This window comes from Lactuca serriola, chromosome 1 (assembly GCF_051521515.1).
Source record: "Lactuca serriola cultivar US96UC23 chromosome 1, Lser_US96UC23_V15, whole genome shotgun sequence".
NCBI classification, from domain to species: Eukaryota; Viridiplantae; Streptophyta; class Magnoliopsida; order Asterales; family Asteraceae; genus Lactuca; species Lactuca serriola.
This window is the reverse complement of record NC_136408.1, coordinates 30,211,887-30,239,727: the sequence shown is the minus strand read 5'-3', so window position 1 is coordinate 30,239,727 and position 27,841 is coordinate 30,211,887. Positions and strand designations below refer to the sequence as shown.

The window sequence follows — 27,841 nt, the reverse complement described above, 5'->3', positions numbered from 1 at the left end:
ACTTTTACTAGTATCGAAATAGTTTTCACGATCTTGAATTAAGTAAAATTACGTTTGAGATTAAAAGTTATATTTTATACAAAGAACATCTAATTAAAAACATCTAATTAAAGCAAATTCATGTAGTGTTTGAAAGCATTTATGAATTTTTAGATTTTGGGTGTATTCGACATAGAGATTTTGAGAGTTTTTAAGATAAAAAAAATTTCATAAGGAAATAAACTTCGTTATATAGTAAAAAAAATTTTACTTTTATTTTAAATAAAATAACTCATAATCTAAGGCCATTTTAAGAATCTTTGGAGATCTTTTACCTTTGGTAAGAGGCTAAGAGCATTCCAATGTGAGTTATTACTATTCATTTATTTATATCGAGTATTTATTGTCATTGAATTACATAGTTTTTTTTGCTTATTTTTATTGACCACTCAATATGTATTGAGTGGTCAATATAAGTTTAATACTTTGTACATTCAATCTCATCCCCTCGCCTTATACTCATATTTTATTTTATCATTTAAGTATATTTTAATTTTTAACTAATTAATTTATTACTAGTTAGCTAATTGTATCAAATATTAAATGATATTTTATTTATGAAATATAAATTTATAATGATAAATCTTTATTAAAATAGTTTGTATTAAAATATAATGTGTGTATAAAAATGATTAATTAAATGGAGAGGATTACGTAGAACATTTTAAATAGATAAGAATAGATTAGTTAAATTTAAAGAAAAAGTTATTGAAAAATGTTAACCATTAGAGATGTCATGTAATTAGAGGTTAAATAAAATGGAATGATGAGGTGTCAATAGTATTAAGTGATAGTATATGTTAACCATTAGATATTCTCTAAGAGCATCTCAAATGGAAGATTTTTATAGCTTATTACTATTTGGTTAAATGGTTAAAATAATTAAACACCATTGGAGTGCATGGCTTTTTTCTTATTTTTATTGAACACTTAATATATATTGTGTGATCAATATAGTTTAATGATTTAAACAATCAATCCCTTTCTCTTTAATAATATTTCATTTTATCCATTTGATTTACTTTTACTTATTTATTATTTATCTAAAAAATTATAGATAAACAAATATATAATATATAAATATAAATTATAATAATATGTAAATCTTTGTACGTGAATGAATGTTTATATTAAAATATGATGTGTTTAAAAAATGATTAGTTAACGATGGGGGGTTTATATAACATTTTAGATAGACAAGGATAAAATAGTTAAATTAAAAAAATCAAAAAAAGGTTTAATCATTACAGAAAAATTTAACTACAGGTCAATAAATATAAAATATTCAGAAGGCAATATTTATGACATATGATACAGGTTTACTATTGGAGATACTCTAAATATTACATAACTTCAATTGCATGATTGCAATATTGTCTATTCATGTGTACAGACCTACACCGATGAATATGATATATTGTGAGGCGTGACGGCTAAGACAAGACCTCAAACTTTTACGAGTTATGATAAAGCATGACGTTTTTCAAAGTGTAACTTAACGCACTAATTTTGTACACAATAAATTAAAAATTATAGATTTATATCAACTTTATCAAGTTTTTAGAAATTTTATATTAATTATTGTTCTAAAAGGCGCGCACAGGTGGTAGGCGTGGCATCGCCGTTACGAAAAACCTCATAACGTTGTTGTTAGGCGTGACGCGTGGCAATGCGTGACATGGCATGCCATGGCACGATTTGGCGTGTTTATGGCGCGTGTTTTTCGTTTGAGACACAGTTTTTTGCTCTTTGTTATGTCTTTTCTAATTGGGGATACAATTATTGTGTTTTTTGTTAACTTTTTGTTATTAGTTATCGATATAACACTTCTAAAAAGTAGATATATTTAATACAAATTTTATATTTATGTGGTAATATAATTCTAAATTAATATAAAATCGCCGCCTTACATCACGCCTTGAAAAACGTCATGGCTTGTTAAGCTTAAGGTTTGACCTTGCCACCACGCCACGCATCACGTCATTTAGAACCTTGATATTAATACCCTATAAAAAAGTTAATAAAAATTCATTGGCTTCTAGGGCATGGTGAACCTCGACTGCGCCAACATTGATGTAAACGAAAAAAGAAAAAAAACCTTCTCCTTTTGCGTCATTAACCAGTGTTGTAAGGCCCGGTTCCTGGTATGTATTTAATTCAAACTTTATTCGTTTTTGTATAGATATTTGACGAGTTGGAGGCCCCAAAATCGTCGAGTAGGGATGGATTTGGACACGGGTTGTGAAGTCTACTCAACGAGTTGATAGCCTCAACTCGACGATTAGGACTGGCAGAATGAAACCCTAATTTTCAGGGTTTTGCACCTTATTTAAAAACCTCAACCATAAGTTGGCCTCATTTACAGCATCCATCGTCCCAAACCCTAGCCACGAAATCCTAATTCACTTTGGAGAGTTTTGAGCCATTTTTATGTGCATTCCTTGTGATTTTGAAGAAGAAGGTACTTGAAGAAGGAGCAAGGGTGTGTAGGAGAAGAGTAGATCAAGAAGTTGAGCTTCATTTCTGGTTCATCTGAGGTATAAAGCTCCTACCTTACCTATGGTATAGTTAGATCTAGTTTTAGGATGTTTTCTCCATATTCTGGTCCAATAATGTTAGCTTTTTGGATTTGGATGTCCTTTATGGGCAAACCCTTCAGATCTAGGGTTTTTAGGGGACTTCATGGCATAAAGGTGCCAACTTTATGGCCATGGAAGCCCCATGCAACTTATGAACCATCTTTTTGGACCTTTTAAGCCAAATAGACTATGAATGCAAGTAAAGATAGGAACTTTACATGCCCACACTGTCCCTAGAGTCTAGATCTATGGCTATATGGCTTATCTTAAAGTTTTGATGGTTTTGGAGTTGAATCTAAGCCATTTTGAGTTAGGGTTAGAGCTCCTTTCTTTTAGGGTAGGTCTTAATGGGTAAAGTTTGAAACTTTACCCTCCTAGATGTTTATTCGACTCAGATCTGGAATATGGGACTTAGACTCGAAGAATAATGGCTTAATACATTAAGAAAGCTTAAAAGACTGAAGAACTAGACAAGTTCAACAAGGAACTCGAAGAGTTGGGTCGAAGTTTACCGATTCTGTAAAAGTAAGGACTCGACGAGTTCAAGGACGGACTCGGCGAGCTGAGTAGGAAAGTCCCAGTTATGTTGATAGGAAGAACTTAACGATTTGGATCACGATTTCAGGGTTTTCTGATTTATGGAACTCGGCGAGTTGAGTCAGCTCGGAAAGTTGACTTTAAGCAGAATGTTGACTTTGACTTTGACCAAGGTTGACCCTTAAGGGGTCATGAGTATGAAAAGGTAATTAAAGGAAATATTTTATGTGTAAGAGAGTGATTGGGGTTGATTTCAGAGCCGAGGACCGTTCGGCTACTTTACAACATTTGAGGTGAGTTATCTTCCAGTAAGAGTGGGTCGAAGGCACCAATTTCGGCCCAGTAGTAGTTGATTATAGTTGAGAAGATTGGCTTTGTGATAATTGTCTGGTACGCTACTATTTGTTATGCTTTATGTGCCACTTAAGGGGTCATGAGTATAAAAAGGTAATTAAAGGAAATATTTTATGTGTAGGAGAGTGAGTGGGGCTGATTTCAGAGCCGAGGACCGTTCAGCTACTTTACAGCATTTGAGGTGAGTTATCTTCCAGTAAGAGTGGGTCGAACGCACCAATTTTGGCCCACTAGTAGTTGATTATAGTTAAGAAGATTGGATTTGTGATAATTGTCTAGTACGCTACTATTTATTATGCTTTATGTGCTACTATGCTATGTTATTATACGATCATGGTAGGTGTTGGATTTGGTGTCTAAGCCCATAACTATAATTGGTATGTACTCGACTCGAGAGTAGCATAGTCCATTTGGGTTGCCTTCATCAAAACAGTCTGATAGGATGGACATTTGAGAAAGAGCTTATTTATGATTTATTAATAAATTACAAGTATAATATATTAATATGAAATCATAATATTTAATTAGTATTGATCAAGAATTAATTTGGAATTAATTTAGTGATCAAAAGAGACTAATTGAATTAACGGGGACTAATTATGTAAAACAGTGATATATAGTGTTTGGGCTATTGATCCATGATGGGCTAAGTTTATGTAAGTATCCATAAGAGTTAGCCCACATGAGATATGGATCATAACGCAAGTGTATGGATTAGAGTTTATCCATGACTCTTGGAATCCTACACTATATAAATGTTGCCCCTTAGCCAAAATTGGAGGACATAGGTGTTCTAAGAGTTCATATAATTGATTTTGTGTGCTCCATACTCTCTCTCAAAGTCTTCCTTTGTTCATGGTGTTTGTGAACCATTTGAGGCATCACACTTGAGGTGTTAAGCTCTTGAAAGGCCAAAACTACAAGCTACAATAAAGAGGTATTCTTCTAACTTGATTTTATTATTCATGTACCAAAATTGTATGCTAGTTGTAGGCTTCATGCTTTGGAAATTTTATTTCATGTATAGTTAGAGAAAACATAGATCCAAAGCATTTAGGGTTGCATGTGCATCATAGGAGTGTTATAGTGCTCAAAACCCAACAGTAGTATTAGAGCCTAGGATTGTTTTCTGTTATATTTGATGCTTGTTAGTTTTCAAAGTTGAAAAAAAACCAATTTTATGGCCTCCGACTGATGAACTTGCTGAGTCTACTGGCTGACTCAACGAGTCCACTCAGTTAAAGGTCAACTCGACGAGTCATGATCATCCACTCGACGACTTGATGCTTCTGATGGCAGAATTTTGAGTTTTTGGCCAGAATTGGTTTAGGATCATTACCAAAAACTATTTTGTAATCATAAAAATTGTATTTTCTAATATGTTAATGATGATCCTCTTCCAATTAAAAGATAATTGTCAAATTTTTTAAGTTAATTGTTGGTTATATGATAAACAAAGTTGCTTGTATATTGTTGATATGAATTATCTTGCCTTATAAGTTTAGTTAGATCAATCATGAATTATATGATAATTTTATTTGTTGAAATTGATCTAAATGGTTTTTAATGACTTCTATAACTTGTCCTCAAGTTATGGAACATGAAAAGTCTCATCCATTAAAATGACATTAAAACTCATAAGTTTTCATAAGTTATGAAAATGAAAAGTTTTCAAGAGTTGCAAAACTTGCCCTCAAGTTTAGATATTTGAAAAGTCTTAAATTATGAAAACATTAACTCTTGTAATTGAAAGGTTTCAATAGATGCAACTCTTGGGTTCATAACTTAAAAAATTAATTAAATAACTTTAATTTTGAATTTTTTTGATAACCTAGTTGCTTTGAATAGTTCAATTACACCTTATGGACTTTATTAAATTAATTAAAGTGTTTAATTAAAAGAGAAATTTAATAAATCCATAATAACATGGTTTAAGTTTAATTAAATTAAAAGTCTAGTTTGATTAAAAGATTAAACCACCAAGTATTTTAAGGTTACTGCCTATAACATGGCAGTTTAATGGGTGTCCACTCTCACCCACCGCTTCCTTGACTGGTGGAGGGTCTTTAGCCGAACGGATAGGATAAGACATTAATTCTCATTAAAAGTATAATGAAAATACCAAGTAACTAAGCTCTTATAAATTCTCAATCTTAGTTACTTAGGAAAAATGTGAATTTGGTGCTAACCCATGAAATTGCACTTTGCACCTTGTTAAGTCGTTAGTGGAGCGTGTGTGGTTAAACCGCGCACTAATTTGAGACTGACAGTGTGTGTCAAAGGGTAGCTTGATGTTAATCATAGATCAATGGAACGTGTGTGCTTAACCTGCACATTGATTATGTGATCTGTAACATTAAGATTACCAAGCACATTTGCATGGTTATTCACACCCTGTTTGTGATCCTCGGCATCCCAGTCACAAACCTGAAGGGCACAATCGAGATTTAAACATGCCATTAAAAAGTTCAATGAATCTCAAAGGATCTAGGAATTTCAATTCATTTAAAACCTAAAATTCATTTTCGTTTTTCATGGTGGAAATTGGTAAATCGTCATTTACCTACCTTCAAATATTTTGCAATTGGATTACGACATCCCTCTTCCGAATTGTAAAATATTGTGTTGGGTCCTAGCCTTAATATTTCATGTCGGGTGTTATATTAAGGACTTAAATCAACTAACTTGAATATCTCCCATTATAGATGTCTAGGTCAGACAACTATGGTCTTCCCGAATCTTATGGAAAAAACTTTCCTCATAAAGATGATGTTCCACAAGAGAATCAAGGTGAAAGATTAATCCCTTCTTTGTGCTGTAGTGGAACTTCACTTCCTCTACATCCTCTAGTAGTTCTCCCTAACCCACAAGCTCAAAGACTTGAAAAGTTCAAGGTCACTCAAACCCTATTGGCTAGCGAACACCAAGATGGAAGGTTTGTGTGTGCACATGTCTTGGAGATGAAGTCACACATTGATAGGCTGGGAATGTTAGGAGTCGTGTCGAGGAAGTTAGCTGCTAACTTGGTTCCTCAGTCACTTCCTAAGTCATATAGTGAGCTCATTAAAGATTACTATATGACAGACCGCGACATGTCCCTTATTGATCTTACTTATTTGCTAATTGCTGCTGAATCAGAAATGATTTGGCGCACTGGTAAAAGATATTTGACTGGAAGATCTACTTCCCAAACTTCCATGGACAATGATAATGGAAAAACTGGAAGTCTAGAAAAGATTTCTCTTTCCAAGGGAAAGGGAAATGCTAAGTCTGAGATTGTCCCGTGTACCATTCCCAAAGAGTCCATATGTTTCTATTGCCAAGAGAATGGGCATTGGTTGTGAAGTTGTCGTATCTACCTGAACGATCATAAGATAGGTAAGGTCAAAAAGTTTGACTCTGCTTCAGGTAAGTCTACTATCTTACTCTATTATGTTCCTATTTGTAGATTCTTAATACATGGTGGGATAAGATTACGTTTTGATGTTTTGTAGGATCAAAGGAAGCTTAAAGGAAAAGCATGCTGAGTCTGATCGCGAAGAGATGAATTTCGATAGCATGATTCGATGATCAGAGTTTTGAGTTGCTCAGGAGTTATGTAGATTTCTTAGGAATATTTAGAAACATAGTTTTCATATGTACTTGCATTGTAAGGACAAGTTTTCCGTGTTTCATAAAATATTTAATAAAAAATTTATTTTATCTTATTTATATTTCCTTGCAATGGCATTGTGAAATTTGGTGTTTATATATATATATATATATATATATATATATATATATATATATATATATATTTTAGCAATATGGATTTGATTCTTTCGTTTGTGGTAGTGTCATAATTTACCAAATAAGGAAAGATTTTCATCACCCAAGTTTCAATTGTCTAGAAACTTGGAATCATGCAACTTGTATTGCATGATGAATCATAACTTTCGTCTTTGGTAAATTAAGACTAATTCCTTGTTTACATGTATATGTGAGTCAAGTGAAGGACTAGGGGATCGGGTACACTTGGTTGTGCACTGATGAGGTCCACCACAAAAAGCGATAAGACTATTCGTCATGATTTACTAAAAGCTTAGTAAATATGGTTATGCTTACAAGTTTAAGTAAAATTCTGAGTCATTGGAAAAGTTTCAATGTATAGTAGAACGAAAAAGAAGAATGAAATTGGGCAGAAAGATAAAAGTTTCTCCATTATGAAAAGAAGGGAGAGTACTTTAGTATCGTGTGTTATGATAATCCTTATGATTATGGAACCATGTCACAATTGATCCTCTAAGGATACCTTAGTGCACTTGTATGGCTAAGAAGAGGAATCGTGAATTGTTGAAATGGTTAAATCAATAGGTGAATCATACTTCGTTCCAAAATCAAGTCTTAGAGTCATACTCCAAGATTGTGCCTTGAGTGACAAAATCTTAAGAAGATTTATAACACTTATCAAATGTAGAGTAAAATGTTTTTTTTTTGGATAAGACAAAGACCAACTAAGATCAATTTTGTGAAGTGTTTTTCTTGATAAGAAACCGCACTAACTCTTGAATATTTGTTTGTTAAGTAATGTTCCTGGATAAAGAGAGTCTTATATGTCAAGAGGCCAGTGGGAGTCTTAAAGATCTTGAAAAGCTTCAAGAACTAATCAAGAATAAACCTATTGTTAATCACTAGCACACGACTTGAGGTTTTTAACCTATCGTGTTGACATATTCTTATTTCTGTGTCCATTCCAATTAAAGTTGACTATGCATATGAGTTCTATGAGTAGTCAATTGTTTTCATAACAACTTGGAAGTAATGGTAGGCCCTTGAGTTGTCAGGTGACAAGAAATTAAGTTTGAACAAGTTCAGTCCATATGAGTTTGGATTTGTCACTAACCTTGTCTTGTGATTATGGTTATGACAAATTCACATGGATAGGAACACATACACCATAAAATCTAAGTGTCATAAGTTTCTCTCCAATTCATGAAAATGATTGTGATGAAACGCTTTCACTAAGTAGATTTTAAAGAATTAGCAATTATGATATTTGCATTCTCAAATTCGATTATGATTATGACATCCCTCTTCATAGTTCGAATTGTGAGAAATGGCAAATAGTTTGAACATTCAGAACTTATTGTTGTAAGTTCTGAATAGTTTAGGCACACATATGAGCTTTCTAATAAAAGGTTTATGAGCTTAGATAAAGGCTTATCGAAGCATCTCGTATCAGAAATCTAAACTTTGGTAAGAAAGTCAATAAGTATTGATTTCTAGAAGTCCAGTTGATTTCAGAGTAAATGTCAAAGCTAGTGGGAGCATAAGTGTTATGCTAGTAAGATAATAATTATTATGCTAGTGGGAGCATAATTATTATGATAAGTGTTGCGAGTTAGCAATGTTAATTATAGAAAACAAAAGTTTCAATTCGCAAAGTTGCGGAGTTTGAAAAGTTGTTTTGCTATAATTAAGGGATAGGAACTCATACTTCATTTCAAATCTAAAAGCTTAGATTGTGAGATTTTAATCAAATTTAGTCAAAGACGTATATGAATGTTATGTTGAAAAGATTCGACATAAGGAAATTCTATATATGGAAATGTTATAGCAAGAGACTGGTAAAATATTAGGTCTTTATGTAAGACATTATGAATTGTGTCCCATATGCTTCGAGTATACGATTGATTGCATATGCTATAATATTTATGTGTTCTGAATTTTCCAAATGCCTAGGGCATTTAGAGGGAAAATGGGCCAGAACTATATATGACTAAAGTTGTTAAACAATTGCTATGGACAACCCAAGGTTCACTAAGGATTGGTCACTTGTGGGCAATTGGAAGTATAGTCATGAATAGACCATATTGATATAATTCTGAATAGATAGGATTCTATTAAGAATGGATAGTCATATGGAAATTATGGAAAAGTTTCCATAATAGGAGTTGGATATCAAGAATCTATGAGTAAGTTAGAAACTTTTATGCAAGAAGGATGTTCAAAGGAATGTACTTTGAATATTAGACTTCGCTTCCATGGAATTGGTCCAGTTTCCAATATCCAAAGGGAATAATTTTATAATGTCTGTTGCCAAGTCTCTACGACTTTTGTGCATAGTCATTACAGAAGGATCACCGCATATAAACTTAGAATCTAACAGATTATAGTAAGTGGCAAGGACTTGGTATTCTCGCTCTTATGATAAGGTTTTGGAATTTTGAAATGAATGTTATTGGAAATGTTTACAACTGATCTATTTCACAAAGTAAGGACCATAAGTAAACATAGTGTGGATGCTTGGAGCATGGGACAACTATTGTTTTGATTCAAGTATTAAGTTGATTAATCGAAACATTATACAATGAATAATGTGTAGTCAATATGGTGATTAAATAAAAGGTATTTTATTCAAAAGCTTTGAGACCATATTGGATTCGATTAATATTGTGTTTCACTTTGCATGTTTTGACTTCCCGGATAACTATGTTATTCAAACTATCCACATTCGATCATACTTTGGAAGTAGGTATTGAGGCAAGACTGTCATGAATCCGTCTGTAGATTGTCTAAAGTGTTTTAGACATAGCACAAGTTTGCTGCAGTGTTCATGAGTACTTCTGGAATAAGATTCGAGTATTGGATTAAACCCACGCTCATCTAAATCACTTCATGGATTTTATAACGAGTGATTGCGAGACGATAATATCTTATATTCTTGAAACCAAGACATGTGAGTTGTAGTTTACAAGTCGGTTGCACATTGACATATGTAAACGCACCAGTAACTTGGTGTTATAAACATATTGTTTTCTATGATTTCATGAGTAAGTACAAGAGAGTATTTGATTCAAAGTTTATCCATTCCTTTTCCCCAAAGTGGGATAAAAGTGATATATGTGGGCCCCTCGATGATTTAGTGATGACAACCCTAAGTGCTTGGCCAAGCCTAGACTGATCTGATTTGTTCAATTAGTCGGTCGCCATAAATAGGAAATCGGGAAACAACACATGAACAAAGAGAATGATTATCATCCATGTCTCAGTTCATACGATATCTATAATGGATAAATATATGATCCCTTATCTAAGGGACGCATCACTTGACTAGGTCAGAGTTCGACATAGGCTTTTAAGAGCTACGATTGTTAGTTGGGATTTTGGAGTCGTACTTGAAATAATAGTTATTAGACTTATCCAAGTAGGAGACTGTTGGATTTGGTGTCTAAGCCCATAACTATAATTGGTATGTACTCGACCCGAGAGTAGCATGGTCTATTTGGGTTGCCTTCATCAGAACAGTCTGATAGGATGGATATTTGAGAAAGAGGTTATTTATGATTTATTAATAAATTACAAGTATAATATATTAATATGAAATCATAATATTTAATTAGTATTGATCAAAAATTAATTTCGAATTAATTTAGTGATCAAAAGAGACTAATTGAATTAGCGGGGACTGATTATGTAAACCAATGATATATAGTGTTTAGGCTATTGATCCATGATGGGCTAAGTTTATGTAAGTATCCATAAGAATTAGCCCACACGAGATATGGATCATAACCCAAGTGTATGGATTAGGGTTTACCTATGACTCTTGGAATCCTACACTATATAAATGTTGCCCTTTAGCCAAAATCGGAGGACACACGTGTTCTAAGAGTTTATATAACCGATTTTGTGTGCTCCATACTCTCTCTCAAAGTGTTCCTTTGTTCATGGTGTTTGTGGACCATTTGAGGCATCACACTGGAGGTGTTAAGCTCTTGAAAGGCTAAAAGTACAAGCTATAATAAAGAGGTATTCTTCTAACTTGATTTTATGATCCATGTACCAAAATTGTATGCTAGTTGTAGGCTTCATACTTTGGAAATTTTATTGCATGTATAATTAGAGAAAACATAGATCCAAAGCATTTAGGGTTGCATGTGCACCATAGGAGTGATATAGTGCTTAAAACCCAACAGTAGGAGGGGGTGGGATAGACCCCGTTACCGGTCGAAAGGACCAAGGGGTAGGCCAGCACCCAGATATGCTAGGCGGTATGTGACTTATGTGTTTATGTACTAGGATGATATGTGGTAGTAGTAGGGGTGAAATAGTCTCAGTTACCGGTTGAAAGAGACCGAAGGGGTAGGCCAGCACCCAGATATACTAGGCAGTTACCGGTTGAAAGAGACCGAAAGGGAGGCTAGCACCCATATATGCTAGACAGTTACTGGTTGAAAGAGACCGAAGGGGTAGACCAGCACCCATATATGCTAGGCAATATGTTATTGTATGGTATGTGGTATGATGGGGGAACTCACTAAGCTTTGTGCTTACAGTTTTCAGTTTTGGTTTCAGGTACTTCTTCTTCGAAAGGAAAGGAGCCGACATGATTGCAGCGCATCACACCAGGATTTCTGCACATGAGATCTTTGGGGATTATACTCTGACGATGTTTTATCATGACATGTTTTTACTATTGATACTTTGGTTTTGTTATGGGTTGATACTATAGTTGTTTTCAGACAAATGGTTGAATAATTATTATATTAAAAATGAAATTTTTGGTCGTAAATTTTGGGATGTTACAAGTGTAGGATTAAAGATTGAGTCCATGATTTGAGTCTAATCGACCTTCCCTCTCATCCCAGGGTGAGGCAATGAATTTAAGAAAATGTTTGTTCTTTAATATATTGGTTGCTCAAGAAATTGGACTAGTTGCTCTTCTGACCCGGAGTGGATTCTAGTGGAAGGGTAGAGCAAATCCTTATAGTAGGAAGGTTTTCATTATTAGGACGGGTTCAAACTGGACTGAAGGGATGAGGAATTAAATAGTCCTCTCTTCCTGGGGATTCATCAATGGCTATGAATTTCAAATCAAAGTATGGGCATATGCAACTAAGAGGGAGCAATAGCTCGCCGATGGAAGAGCCATGTCAGTAAGAGTAAACTTCTATTGGGACTTCAAGGGATTGTGGATTCAAACAAAAAAAATGTTCCTTGAAAAGAAATCATGCCATGACATGATATGACACGACTAAACAAGCCATTACGTGTGCTTTACCTAACGTCAACACAGAAGGTGTTTTCTTGTTGAAGAAGCCATACCTTGACGCCATGATGTGTCTTGGTGCCACCATAATGCACCTTATAAAACCTTGATATCACTTACTTCGGTGGCAACCTATACAACCATGACATTTCAACTGTATATCTAATTTTGTAATATGTTTAAAAAAGTTTAGGTTGTAATAATAATATGCCCTCATAATGTTTTTTTTCTTAATGAGAAGTGATCTCTATTATAAGAATTATAAATATGAAGATATAAAGATAAAGATCATATATATATATATATATATATATATATATATATATATATATATATATATATATATATATATATATATTAATACTTAGTTTTTTAAGGGATATATACACTAAAGTCTCAATATTTTCATCGATTTGACAAGAAAGTCCTAAACTTTATTCTTTTGACAGTAAAGTCTTAATTACCGGCAGTTTTTGACACTTTTACCATTTTTTTCCGGTTAGCCGGTAATTAACTTTTTTTTTTTTGTCAAAAATATAAAGTTTAAGACTTTCTTGTCAAATCGTGAATTAGGACTTTACTGTCAACAAAATAAAATTTAGGACTTTTTGTCAAATCGTTGAAAATATTAGGACTTTAGTGTATATATCCCTTTTTTTGGTTAGAAATTTAATGGTATGATACTCTTTAAGCATAAGAGTTATTGAAACCTTCTCTAGTCAGCTAGATCCTATTGAAATCCTTAACGTTTGTTTTCTTGTTAAATAGTTTTTTTTTGTTAATTTGAACAAACCGAAAAAAACAAAATTACCCTTTGTACCCCTTCTCCACATTCGTACCCTTTTGACTAGGCATGTATCGTTTGTGTTTGTATAATTTGTCCCTACTTTTTAGTTCAAGATTTGGCGGCGAAGCAAGGAGAAAGTTTTTTACAAGTCTTTTCAACCTTTCTTGCTCTCTCTTTTGCATTTGTTTCTCCTGATCGTGATTCTATTAGGTTAAAGATGATTATGGTAAGAAAAATAGCGGTGTTGCAACAAAAGTCACAATTAAAAGTTATTGGGTTACAAAAATACACAAAAGTCCTAATATTTTCAGTAATTTGATAAGAAAGTCCTAAACTTTATTTTTTGGACAGTAAAGTCATTATTCACGATTTACAAGAAAGTCCTAAACTTTATATTTTTGACAAAAAAATCCCAATTACCGACTAACAGGAAAAACAAAATTACCCTTTGTACCCCTTCTCCACATTCGTATCCATATAGTAAACTATCATTAGGGATGTCAAAAAGTCCCGTGGGACTCCGATCCCGTGGGGGCCCCATCCCGTATGAGGGGATTTGTTGAAAAAAATCGGGGACGGGGGCAAGGTTTACCCTCGTTTTATTTTCGGGGGCGGGAGCGAGGATTGGTAGTCCTGTCCCGAAACCCCGTGGGGGGCTCCGTTAATAAATTATATAAATTGACATATATTAATTATATAAATATAATAAACAATAAAATGATTTTTACATACAAAAATTTAACAAAAAACATGTTTTTAAGTTGCTTGTAACATGTAAAATTATGTTATAAATATCTATTTGTTACCCCAAAAATAGTTTCTTTTAACCCAAACAAGAACTTATTTTAGCCATATAAGTTAGCTCAAAATCAATCGGGGGCGGGGGTACGGGGGCGGGGGCGGGGGTGGAAAGGATGGAGATTTCGGGGGCGGGGGAACGAGAAAATTTTGGGGGCGGGGGATGCAATCCCCGTCCCGTTTGCCCCCGTTGACATCCCTAACTATCATTTATAATTTAGCCTTCTTGTATGTGGTGCATATTAGATTTGGAATCTCACACCAAAAGATCATAACATGATTGACGAATATTATGAAACTGATCCCTAGCCCCATAGCCCCATACCTAAAAGTAGGGATGTCAACGGGACCAAACGGGTGCGGAAATAGCTGCCCCTGTTCCCCCGGTTTATAGGCTTAAAATTCGATTTTTTTTTTGCTAAAAAACTGCTTTGTTTTAGGCTAAAACTAATTATTTTTAATAACATTAAAAGCTTAAATCCTAATGTTTTAGAAACTAAAAAATTACGAATCTAACATTACAAAACGACAATTCCAATAATCTTACAAATCTAAAATACGACAAATCCAACATTACAAATATAAAATACTTACATGTCCAAAAATATATGATCAATTCGCTACATCTTCAACATCCATTAATTGAAAACGGTAAAGTGAAACATACACTAAAGTTAAAATTAGAAAATCTATTTTGTATATGTATTTTATATTAAATATATATTTTTTACATAAATCTACAACCGGGGCCCCGCGGGAGTACCGGACGGAAGTACAGACTCCCGACCCCGGTCCCGAAAATAAACGAGGTTTAATTATGCCCCTGCCCACGCTCCCGCTCCCGGTTTTTTTTAAAAACTTAGTCACATACGGTATCGGGGTCCCATGGGAGCGGGGTCCAACGGGGTTTTTGACATCCGAAAGAATCATTTCCATCCCTATAAAAAAATTAAAATACGCTTCTACTCATATCCCGAATGAAGAATAAAAGACATATTTAAATTACAATTTTATATTTAATAGTATCAAAGCTGCAAGGTCACATCAACATTTGGATCAAACATACTAGTCTCAAAATAATTAATTTTCTTAATCAATTATTATATTTACTATATATAAAATAAAATTATAGAGTAAATTACACAAATGGTCCTTATGGTTTGGAGTAATTTGTGCGTTTGGTCTCTAACTTATTTTTTAACTTTGAAGGTCCTTATTATTTGTTTTTGTTATGCGCTTGGTCTTTACTGTTTGTTTTTGTTACGCCCTTGGTCCTTATCTTACTTAAAAAGACTATTATTTAAACAGAAAAAAATAGAAGGGTAGATAAGGTAAGGTGAGGGGGTGAGGTTGGGGGTGTGTTTATCTAAATAAATTAAAAAATCAAGGGCAAAATAGTCTTTTTAGGTAAGACAGGGACCAAACACATAACAAAAACAAACAGTAGGGATCTTCCGAGTTAAAAAATAAATTAGGGACGAAACGTGAAAATTACCCTAAACCATAGACCATTCATGTAATTTACTCAAAATTATATACTTATAGTTTTCTATATTCATGAGTTTTCTCCTTATCTTTTCTCATTACACAGGTGCTCTATATGGTTTAATTTATGAAAAAATTCATCAAATAACCAAAAGGAGGGGAGTGTTTGAAGCAAATGACCAAGAAAAACACAATTGTATAAAATGACCATGACTTCCGTAGAGAGGCGCTCTGCGGAAGTCCTTATGCTCTGAGAAACAAGAAAACTCTCTGAGGAAATGACGTGGCGGGGGAAAAAGAAAAAAAAAATTATAAAATTTTAATTCCACAGAAGGTACATCGTTCCATAGAGACGCCCTCTGTGTATCTGTTCTTTAGAAGAGTACCTCTGAGGAATTGTTATTTGCTAAAACATTGCTTATTTATTCGCTAAATTCTAAGTCTATTTCTTAGAAACATAGTTTTATAGTTTAAATTTATGAATCAGTGATATGTGCTAAATGTTGATACATCGTTAGATTTAGAAGAAAACAAATACCAAAATCGTTATTAAGCAATGTTTTAGCGAAGAACAATTCCTCATAGATACTCCTCTGAAGAACAGATCCGCAGAGGACAACTCTGTGGAATGGTACACCCTCTGTGGAATTAAAATTTTATAATTTTTTTTTTCTTTTTCCACCGCCACGTCATTTCCTCATAGAGTTTTTCTTGTTCCTTAGAGCATATGGACTTCCGCAGAGCCCCTCTCTGCGGAAGTCGTGGTCATTTTATAAAATTGTGTTTTTAATGGTCATTTGGTTGAAACACTCCTCTCTTTTTGGTAATTGATGAATTTTCTCTTAATTTATTGCATAGTTGGTCTGCAAATGACACTTTTACTCCTTTTTAATTTATTTCCTTTTTTCTTATAATTATTCATAATTTATACACTATTATCTGTTTGTTAAATATTTTTAATTTTTTTAGACTGGAGGGAGTGGTGCCACAAGAACCGCACTCCCTCATCTGCCACATAAACACCACATAAGTGCCATGTCAATTTTACCACACAAAGTGTGGTTCTTTGCCACACACTAGGTGTGGTATACCAAAGGAGGATAAGAGAGAGAGAGAGAGAGAGAGAGAGAGAAACAAATAAAGATAGAAGATAGAGAGTAAGAGGAGTGCGACATTTTTTGGGTGAAGAGAGAGAAAGTGCGGTTCTTACCACAAGAAGGGGACGGTGTTTTGAGTGATGATGTGGCGAAACCGCAGGTGAAACCGCACCCACTCCTCTTGGTCTTATAATTAAAATTGTTTAATGTTTACGTATCCCACCATCTCACTTCCTCTATCTTATTATGTTGTCCACCACAATAGCAAAACAAATTCTAACATCCTAAGACGAACCAAGCCAATTTTCAAATCTAGTTTTTTTCACAAAATTTTGTAAAACTATATATATATACACACACACACACACACACACTAAGAAGGTGTTTGGATAAATTAGTTTAAAGCTTATTAGCTTATTGCGATGAGAATAAGCAGTTTTTGCAAAAGTGTTTATGGTAGGAATAAGCAATAAGAAATAAGTAAGGGGGATGCTTATTAAAATCAGTTTATTTAGCTTATTCCTACCACAATAAGGTGATTTTTAAGGATTCATATCCAAACACTTAAACTTAGCTTATTGTGATGAGAATAAGCAACAAACACCTATTTAATAATAATAATAATAATAATAATAATAATAATAGTAATAAGCCCTCTCGTAGGCAAATCATATTAGTATCTTTGAAGATCGTTGCTATACAACACCTATTTAATAATAATAATAATAATAATAATAATAATAATAATAATAATAATAATAATCACTGTTATAAAAATCCCGACTAGGTCCCGATTAATCCCTAGGCTCTACTCGACCGATTAGAGGGCACCTAGCGATAAATCCTTACATATATAACGAGTGACACATTATAAAGCGATGAAATTTTAACATTTTGAAGAAGTTTCATCTCAATGGAAACTATTTGAGGCATGATTAGTATATATTAATAATATTAACCTATTTTGTTATCATATTAGTGTTATTTACGAACTTTGATATGATATTAGTCATATTTTTTTTAAATTCAACAAATTAGCAATTAATGGTACCCGATTAATCTCCGCCTAGCCGATTAATCCCTTGACACCAGTCCACCGACTAGCTAACGACGAGCATTTTTTGCAACCTTGATAATAATAATAATAATAATAATAATAATAATAATAATAATAATAAATCATGAACCACACCCTAGCTCGACTTAAATCAATCACAATCGAGAAGAGATGAGTAGTAAGTCAATAAATGATCTTTGCCAAACATCATTCTAAAGATATTCCCACTCAATCAAGTGAAAGATTGCATGAATTTGGCTTTAAGAGTTCAAACCTTATACACAGTGTGTCTATTCTTCATTCATGATCAAACCGATGAATGAGCAAGAATTGAAGGTTGTGAAGGTATGGGGAAGAAGACAGTGAGTGTGGTGATGCTTCGTCGTTGGTGAAGGTTGGTCAGCAGATTGTGCGCAAATGGAGTAATTAGAGGCTTACCGGCCATTCCACTTGACCTTGTATTTTATTGTTAATCAAAACTTTTAACAATTATAACCATGTCTTCATCGCCATCTAAGAAAACCTAAAAGCCTCAACCAGATTCCACCACCGATTTTGCAGATGAAGAAGGCAGTAGCATATGAAAAAAAATGATATGATGACGAGGTGATAGAGTAGGTAGAGATAAAAGTTGTGTTCCATCTTATATCTAAGCGTGACATAGCAAATAGAGTAACGATGAGCAGTGGTGGATGTCGACAAAAGGAAAGGGTGGGCTTAGGCCATCTCCAATGGTGGTTTAATGGAGAGTTCAATCTCATTAAACTCAAAATCCTCATTGTGGGAAAATGACTAGGATTCAATGGAATGGGGAGTTTAATCCCCATTTAACTCTATATTCTCTCTCCACACACACACAAACACGCATATATATATATATATATATATATATATATATATATATATATATATATATATATATATGAGAAATTAAATTGATTCCTACTTTTTATGCCTACAAATGTTCCTACCCAATAAAATTATGACAAGTGTCATCATTCCATATTTTTTTAATTAACTCATTAAGGCTATATTAGGAATATATCAAATAAAATTAAATTGAATGGTTATTTGTCATAATTTTAGTGGGTATGAATAATTGTAGGAATAAAATGTAGGAGGTAATTTAATTTCTCTCTCTCTCTCTCTCTCTCTCTATATATATATATATATATATATATATATATATATATATATATATATATATATATATATAAAGTTCAATAGAAAACCATTATTATTCAAGGAACCAATGAACCAATCCAAAGCGTCGGAATTTAAAGCGATCAACGACAAAAGGAAGGGTTGTAAATTTTTATAATGGACGCACATGTACCGGATTATAATAAAACGCATTTCCTTTTTTTCATTTAAAATTTTTTTAGGCCAAGTTTTTTATCAAAAAAAAATCCGAATATACCGTTGTTCACGATTTTTCGTCATCTTTCCATAGAGATCCATGATGATATATAAAAAACGAACTTTTTTTTTCCGAAAAAAACCCACTTAATTTTCTTATTTTTTTAATATTTAAGCTTTTTTTATTAAAAAAAACTAATTATACCAAAAATATTAATTTTTTGTACTCTATTAATAAACATCAACACTGATTAAAAAAAAAAAAACTCGAACATTGTAAATTCATACTGTGAATCTAAACTGTAAATATTTCAATTTTTAACATTCACAATATGAAAAATCTCGAACAGTTCAGATTCACATTGTGAATCTGAATTACTATTATGCACACTGTGAATATGAGAATGTTCACAAAAAAACATCGAACAGTGTACATTCACATTGTGAATCTAAACTGTAAATATTTAAAATTTTAACATTCACAATGTGAAAAAGCTCCGACCAGTTTAGATTCACACTGCGAATCTGATTTATTATTATACACAATGTGAATCTAAGAAGGTTTACAATGTAAATTTAAAAAGTTTATAATATAAATCTGAACAAGTTCACAATGTGAATCTGAACTGAAATATCGTTTTTTTTAAAACAGAAATATGAATATATGTTTAAAAATTACAAAAAATATGAATTTTGATATATTTATTAATTTTTTTCTATAAAAAATAGACTTTAACTTTTTTCATTAAAGAAAATGAAGTGAGTTTTTTTTTGAAAAAAAGTTTGTTTTTTATATATCATCATGGATATCTATGGAAAGAAGACGAAAAATCGTGAACAACGGTATATTCGGTTTTTTTTTTGATAAAAAACATGACCTAAAAAAAATTAACGAAAAAAAGTGGTGATTTTTTTTTTTTTTTTTTTTTTTTTTGTAAATGGTGGATTTTTTGGTATAATACGGTGTGTGTGCGTCCAATGTAAAATTGTACATCTATTTCTTTGGCCGTTGATCGTTATGATTTCTGATGCTCACGTTGGTTCCTTGGTTAATTATGGTTCTCTATTGAACCTCACTCTCTCACTCACTCACTCTCTCTCTCTCTCTCTCTATATATATATATATATATATATATATATATATATATATATATATATATATATATATATATGTATGTATACTAGTTTATAACCCGTGGGCACCACGGATTAGAAAGGTAAAAATAATTTTAATTAAATTATAAGGTAATTATTGAGCTATGATAAAAAAAATTAATAATTTAATAAATTAGGCAATAGATATTATAAATAATTTTTTTGTTGACATGTTTGATATGTGTAAAATGGAGGAGTGAATTAGTGGAAATTTAATTAATGAGGAAAAACCTTAGAATGACAAGTGACAAATAATTAATGTGAAGCTCTAATTGATTGACATGTGGCAAATGTGTTACTCTTTTATTAGGTATATATATATATATATATATATATATATATATATATATATATATATATATATATATATATATATATATATATATTATTTTTTATTTTAAATTAATTTTAATTGTAGTTTTTAATTTTTAATTTCATGCTAATTAATTTTTTAAAAATTAACAATAAATAAAAAGAAAATGATAAATGATGTGACAATGCATTAAATTGTATCAAGTTTAATGAAGTGTAGAGTTTAATGGGTAAAATTATATAATGAGTGGAATGTACATGTATCAATCCATTGAACTCATATTAGTTCAATGCATTGGAGATGGTCTTAGGTTAGATGGAAAAATGAAGTCGTTGTTGAGAGTCGACATTATATATATATATATATATATATATATATATATATATATATATATATATATATATATATATATATATATATATATATATATATATATAGTTGGCATTTAGGTTTAATAGTGTTGTCTTTTATTTTAAATTGAAATGACTTTTGTAATTAATATAAATTGATATAGAAAACAAAAACTAATAACATATTTAATTAGGAGTAAATAGTAATTTTAGAACTAATTTGTAACCAAATGAGACCACAGTGACTAACCACGCAAAAAGTTAAGACTATGGGGATGATAAATGTAATTAAAAAAATGTTAGAGGTGAAACATGCAAATCTAAGAAATCATGGGGACCATTTTTGTAATTTTGTCTATATATTATTTAATTATTATGTTAATATCATAACTACATAACTAAAACAAAAAATTATTTTAAATTTAATTGGTAATATTTAACTTATATAGTTAGTACTATGTCAATAAAAATAAATAACACATAAATAATAGATTATATTTTTGTACAAATTTAATTACCTTTTTCGATTTAGTTAACGCAGAATGTATTTTATATTTAATAATTTAACTACTATACTATACTTTCTTTTTGTTATTAAGATAATATAACAATTATATTTGATAATAATCATTTTAAAGATGTCTACATATTTTCATAATAATACTTTTGCATAAATTTCTTTTTACCTTTAATTGGTAAATATTGAACAAATTATACAAAATATTCAAATGTAAAAAGAATATAAAACTATTAAGTAAAAGTAGTACTAAAATGATTAATTAATATGATAAACTAAATTTCTGGAAAAATATATAATGTTCCTCCCATATTTTAGGGAGACATATATATATATATATATATATATATATATATATATATATATATATATATATATATATATATATTTTCAAATAAGATTGGAGTTGGAATTGAGTGCTTAAATTTTAATAAACAATCCAATTTTATTTATAAGAAACTCTAAGTAACACAAAAGCCCTGAAAAATGCAAATCGCACCATGTCCATGAGTTCCCTAAATGCACTCAGTAGACAGGTGAGAATGTTCAAAAGTATGATCTACCTGCCTTCATTTGCCAAGCTTAAAAGACAAAACTACCCTTGAAGAATCTTTTAGAACAAACTTTTTATTTGTACGGCAGTCAAGTTCATAAACACTTCCATTCTATAGCACCTTAATATAGAACAACTCTCAACTACTTTTAACACATTTTATTATTATATCATATGCTTCTCCAAATTCCATCCACCTGCACAAAAACTATAAACAAATATCAACATTTATGACTTTATCTATTAAATCGTTTTTTATATATTAAGTAAAAAAAACACTCATACCTGTGCTCTTGAGGGATCGATTCTCACCCCTATTGCCTCCAATCAATGTGAAAAACTCCCATGAGTGTTACAAAGAGAGTTATGGCCATAGAAAATGAAAAAAAAAATGCTAAAACTTAAGCTTCAATTGCTTTTTCCAAACTTGCCATGTACGTCAAGTATATAGTCCACAAATATGAAAACGAACTATTCATTAATGGCTGTGAAAAGATAAAACATATTTACGTTAATTTAGTATGTCATCTAATCTTTAAAAAAAAAAAATTAAGAATTCGACATACCTGCAAATGAACGGGGATGATTTTGTAAGTGAAGAAATCACACACCGGCCAATACATAAGACCGCCTGTTAAAGTTGGCACAAGATCTCTCCTCAATCTTGAACCAACCTCACTAGCACTTTCACCTGAACAACATGACATGACAGAACAGATTGTACTGTGTTTAGCATGCAGACCGACATTGTAGGTGTAACACTTAAGTCCAAAATTAAGTGTAAAAATGTTGATGTACGTGCGTACCTTGTAGAAACGCGTTGTAAATGAAAAAAACGGCGGTGCAAGTGGGTCCGTAAAAGATTTGACCAACAACTAACTTCTTGAAGGTGGTAGTCATGTCTCGTTTTGGTAGGATTCTTCCTAAGAAATTAAACCATACGTGTTGCGCAGGCCCTAGAAAAAAGAGCCCGAACATTGACATGCGTAATGTTCTTATTATGTTTAAAGAACCCCAAGATTCCATGGTCATCATCTGGTTTGCAAATTGTAATGAAATCAGTTGATGATCATATAAAATGACAATAATTGAGAAAGATATATTTTTGTCATTTTATTTTCAAAAATACTCATTACAAGATACTTGTACTGTTTTTGACATTTTAACGGACTTAAACAGTTGAATCAGATGGATGTCAGTTGAACAAAAGTTGCAGTTTTTTGTATATCTAAACTATAAACATTAATAACTCGATACCATGCCAACAATAACAAATTTTGACTTTTTAGAAGTCAAATGAATGGTTTTCTAAATTCAGAAATTGATAGAAATTATTTTTTGTTTTCAGAGAACAAGTTCAATATCTATACTTCCCTACATATAAACTTTACCTGACAAGAAAATTGTGAAGATAAAACCTGAAAAATCTAGGACAGATCTGGATTTTTCTCCAAATCAAGTATGAAATTAGATAACAAATATCGCATCATGTAAAGCCATAAAACGCCCAAATCCAGGTTTAATACGAAGGGTTTTGATTCAGTTTACCTGTGCAGTCAAATCAGCAGCTGCGTAGATCAAGCCAGCGGAGATGCTCTTCGTGTAGAGCGGACGAACATCAAGCATTTTCAAATACCATGAAAGAGGCCCCATTTCCTGATCTGAAAAGGGGGAAACAGAAGAAGATTATGAAGATTGATATCAATTCGGAAGAATTGACGAATAAATGGATTTGGGGTTTGCGGGATCTTTAAGATTCTTGCGAGGAAACAAGGAAGAATTAGAATAGTAAGCTCTGCATTTTGAAGCAATCGAAATGAAGATGGGTGTGCGGGAAAGATGGTGGTTTTGGCTATGGCTACTCGCATGTTTTGCTTATAGTGTTCCAACAAATGAAAATGTTCACGCTCTTTGATCTTTGTTTTCTTTTTCTTTTTCGATTTTTTTTTTCTGGAATGTTGATTGGTTGAACGGGTAATTCGTGTGACACTGAGAAATTTTGAAGTTGGGGTTTTGGTTTTCACTTTTTTACTTACTTAAAAAGGAGTGATCGTTTCGGCTCTGTCCTGATTGTTCTGTTTATGTTTCTATAAGTGCGACAATGATTTTTATATCCTTGGACGGAACAAATAACATGCAAGAAGTTAGACGTATGAATAAATATCTAGTGTGATTGGTATTTAATAGTTCATTTATAATCTAAAATTTTGATGATGAGAAAAATTAAATTAATAAGAATTAGAAGTTAAAAAACAGCTTATTTAAGCAACACAGGCAACGTATTTTTATTAGAATAAATTATAGATATCGTCCATTCTTTAAGCCTCCTTATGTGACCTAAGCCTTGTTAGAATTTTCGGGTGTTTAGAATACTTGGAAAACTAAAGTCGTTTCAGATCAAAGTATGTACTTTCGAAGTCTTTAGCTCGGATAAAACTCAATGTATATCTAGAACAAAGAATGAAAAAAATGTTATTATACTTTCACCCACATCGGCCTTGTAAATGGACTTGCAAACAAAAAATAAATGCCACCTCAGTTCTTCTAATCATGCAAAATGTGAAAGGCATGAGCATTTGGGCCCGCTCTTCAATTTTAGCTGAAATTAATCTAAGAAACTTTAAAAAAAAATATTTTCATAACTATTTATTAGATTTATCTAATATTGCATGTTCATGATAATATATAAATAAACTAATTATGTAAAAATCAGTTTTATTATTATACTAATATTTTTAATAAAATTAAATAATGCAAATATATTATTAAATAATTATTAATTACAAATAATTAATATATTCGCTAAGAGATATTGTGAAAAATTGTAAATTGGTTGTTAATGTAATAATGAGATCCACTTTGAAGATGAATGTTATTATACTGATATGAAAGGTAATTGCAAAAGTGGTGTGACTTATTTGAAAGGTAAATGATATTGCACTGATATGGATGATCTTAGACAAATATATTCGCTAATGTTCTCTGTAGACTTTGATTTCATTATGCTTTTCAATGAAGATAGAAATATCAATGACGTCTTCCTCATTTCCTAGGGATATAAAGGCCCAACTTCAAATCGAAATGGGGAACCACGAAATCATAGTAAAAGTCTAACCTAGTGAACAAAAAGATCGGTCTCAGATCAAGACCGACCGAACCGAAAGAAGCTTAGTCCCAGAAAAGACCGGACAAAAAAGGTTAGACTTGAGACTATCCGAGACACGCCCAAAAAAGAGCGAACCATTCCGTGACCGATCCTAAAAAGACGGGACCGTAGGGATGACAAAAAAACCCAAATGCGATGGGGAAACCCGAAACCCGACTATTTCGGGTCGGGTAACGGGTTGTTATCAGACTTTTTATCGGGTTCAGGGCAGTAAAAGGGTTATCCTTGCCCCATCCCGATATATATATATATATATATATATATATATATATATATATATATATATATATATATATATTCGAATCTTTTTTATATTAATTGTACGCATTCAAAGATACAATACTTACTATGTACAATCTTTTTAATTATGAACAATCTAGTGTAATGATTTTTTTTAATGTTTTGACATATTATACTACACTTAAATCAAATAATTTTTATTATAATAACATCCAATTTATTTTATTAAAGTGATGCATCATATTTTTAATTTAAAACGGAGGCTAGAATATGTATATCTTTTATTAATGTAATTTTTTATCATACTTTTTATAAGACATTGGGGTATCTTAAACTGGAATAAAAATTTTATTATGAATTGTTATAAACTAGATAAGATACCTGAAATCTGATGGGAAAACCCGAAACCCGATGAGGCGTGCCGATAAGATACCTGAAAGATATGGTTTGGAAAACCATGCCCCGCTCCGTTGTCATTCCTACCGGACCGAAAAAAAGATCAGGGAAACAATCAATCTGAAAAAAGATCGGACCATTTAGAGCCCGGTTTTAAAACTGAACTGCTAATTTGGATCTCTAGTCTTTAAATTGGATCAAACCATACTAAACCTGGTTCACATTCGTTTCCCCGGAGGGGACCGTGGGTTTGTAAATAATACGAATCACTTCCCATAGGAAAATACTAGTATCAAATTTCTTCAACCAATAACGGATTAATTTTGCCTGCAATGTGTTGAAGAATTTCCTTCAATCTGATGATTTCTCGTTAAATCTTTCATAGAAGCCATCATTATTGATGCTGTTGGCTGCAGGATAGTCTTCGTTCTCGGGCTCATTTGGCGATTTTATTCTACATTTCATCATAAATCCTTAACTGCCACTCGATTAGATTGGATTGGATAGATATGGCCTCGCATTTGGATCGATGGGAGAAGGATCCGTTCTTTCGTGCTGCCGAAGAAGTTCAGGAATCTGCCGATAGGTAATTTCCCCAATTAGGGCTTTTCTTCTTCTTCTTCTTCCTGTAATTCGTTCATCAGATTGTTTAGTTTTCATGTGATTCAAGGATGGAATCCACGTATAGAACATTGATTCATGCATCCAAAGAACCTTCGGTCTGGAATTCAGACGCTGTTCGAAGAGATTTACAAACTGCCATGGGCACTACCAAATGGCAGGTGATCGAAACCACCCCAATTTATCCCCAGTTTCGTATATAATCGTTGACATTGATTCTCTGTTAGAAATGATTTTTATATAGAATTGTTGCAGTTGGAGGAGTTCGAAAGGGCAGTTCTCTCAAGCTACAACAAAACTTCAACTGACAATACAAAAGACAGGCATCGTGACTTCATCAATGCAATCGAGACTCAGATTTCAAGAGTTGAAACTTCATGGAACGATTCATTCTCTTCAAAAGGGAAGCCACCATGCCCATGGGTGAAACTTAATGAAGGAGAAAGGAAAGAACTCGCACTATTTCTCGCAGGATCAGTAACACCTGGCGCTCATGAAGAACAACCTGCAAAAACTCGCCGGAAACAAAAGGCGGCAGCGGTTGCGGCTAAAGTAAAGAAAATTTCCGGGCATAGAAGAGCCGCGAGCGCCAGTGCCGACATCGGGTCATGGAAGATCACGGTTGATGACGATGTTGGAAAAGACGGAAAAGCCCCTCGAAAGATCCCGAGTTTTTCTGGGCTCTTGAACACTTTAGAGTACACGGCTTCGAAATTAAAGTGGCCCAAGAATGGGTATGGGAAATTAAAGCAAGAGCTGGATGTTGCGCCTATTATTCAAGTGAGTTTTTGTTTTGTTTTTTTTTTTTTTTTTTTTTTTTTTCCCTTATGTAACGTTTATAATATGTTTGTAAATCTTGTATTAATGACCATATTTTGTTGTGTTTTTTTCTTTCTTTAAAGATTCATGATATGAATTGCCCTGAACATTATGATGATGATCATCATGATAGATGGCTTCATAGATGGTGTGGTGCAATCCAACGACAACTTCAAAGGTTGCAGTATTATATGTTGTATAGTTGTCGCACCCAAACAATCTTTTGGGTTGTTGTCATTATTTGTTTACTTGGTGAGTTTTCAGTAAGGCATTAACATCTTTTATCAGGACAAAAAGTCTATTGGAACAATATATCATGTCTTATCAGTCTATAGAAACAATTTGTCATGTCATATTTGTTGGTAGTGTCTTTTTCTAATTCTTGTTTGTTTATTCGTTTGATTGCAGCTTTATTTGTATTACATTCGATCTAAAAAGGAGCAAGGGAGCATAATAGGCGACATCTCCATCCAATTTTGATGTTAGATTTTGTAGAAATGTTGTATTTTTAGGTTTGTGTTTAGTAAACTTGAATTGTAGCCTTTTTTTTTTTAACACTTAAACATATAGCAATTCATTTGGAACATA

At 32.3% G+C, this 27,841-nt stretch overlaps 2 protein-coding genes across 5 annotated transcripts; one reads left to right on the top strand and one right to left on the bottom strand.

Moving 5' to 3' along the window:
• Nucleotides 1–21,883: 21,883 nt before the first annotated feature.
• LOC145079852 (protein SYM1-like) lies at nucleotides 21,884–24,059 on the bottom strand. Of its 2 annotated transcripts, none has more exons than XM_079023135.1 (5): nucleotides 23,560–24,059; nucleotides 22,818–23,046; nucleotides 22,578–22,702; nucleotides 22,297–22,496; nucleotides 21,884–22,208 (listed from the first exon to the last, which is right to left on the bottom strand). In XM_079023135.1, exons 1-4 carry the CDS (start codon nucleotides 23,662–23,664, stop codon nucleotides 22,413–22,415), a joined length of 543 nt encoding a protein of 180 aa, XP_078879261.1. In that variant the 5' UTR covers nucleotides 23,665–24,059; the 3' UTR covers nucleotides 21,884–22,208; nucleotides 22,297–22,412. The 2 variants fall into 2 exon arrangements, with proteins under 2 accessions (XP_078879261.1, XP_078879260.1); XM_079023134.1 differs by having other exon boundaries at nucleotides 21,884–22,219; nucleotides 23,560–24,058.
• A 1,997-nt stretch (nucleotides 24,060–26,056) lies between these two features.
• On the top strand, nucleotides 26,057–27,839 carry LOC145079800 (uncharacterized). 3 transcript variants are annotated; one of them, XM_079023130.1, is made up of 5 exons: nucleotides 26,057–26,399; nucleotides 26,484–26,595; nucleotides 26,690–27,214; nucleotides 27,337–27,505; nucleotides 27,662–27,839. In XM_079023130.1, exons 1-5 carry the CDS (start codon nucleotides 26,323–26,325, stop codon nucleotides 27,685–27,687), a joined length of 909 nt encoding a protein of 302 aa, XP_078879256.1. In that variant the 5' UTR covers nucleotides 26,057–26,322; the 3' UTR covers nucleotides 27,688–27,839. The 3 variants fall into 3 exon arrangements, with proteins under 3 accessions (XP_078879256.1, XP_078879258.1, XP_078879257.1); XM_079023132.1 differs by having other exon boundaries at nucleotides 26,383–26,399; nucleotides 26,679–27,214; XM_079023131.1 differs by lacking the exon at nucleotides 26,057–26,399 and having other exon boundaries at nucleotides 26,465–26,595; nucleotides 26,679–27,214.
• The last annotated feature ends 2 nt before the right edge of the window (nucleotides 27,840–27,841 follow it).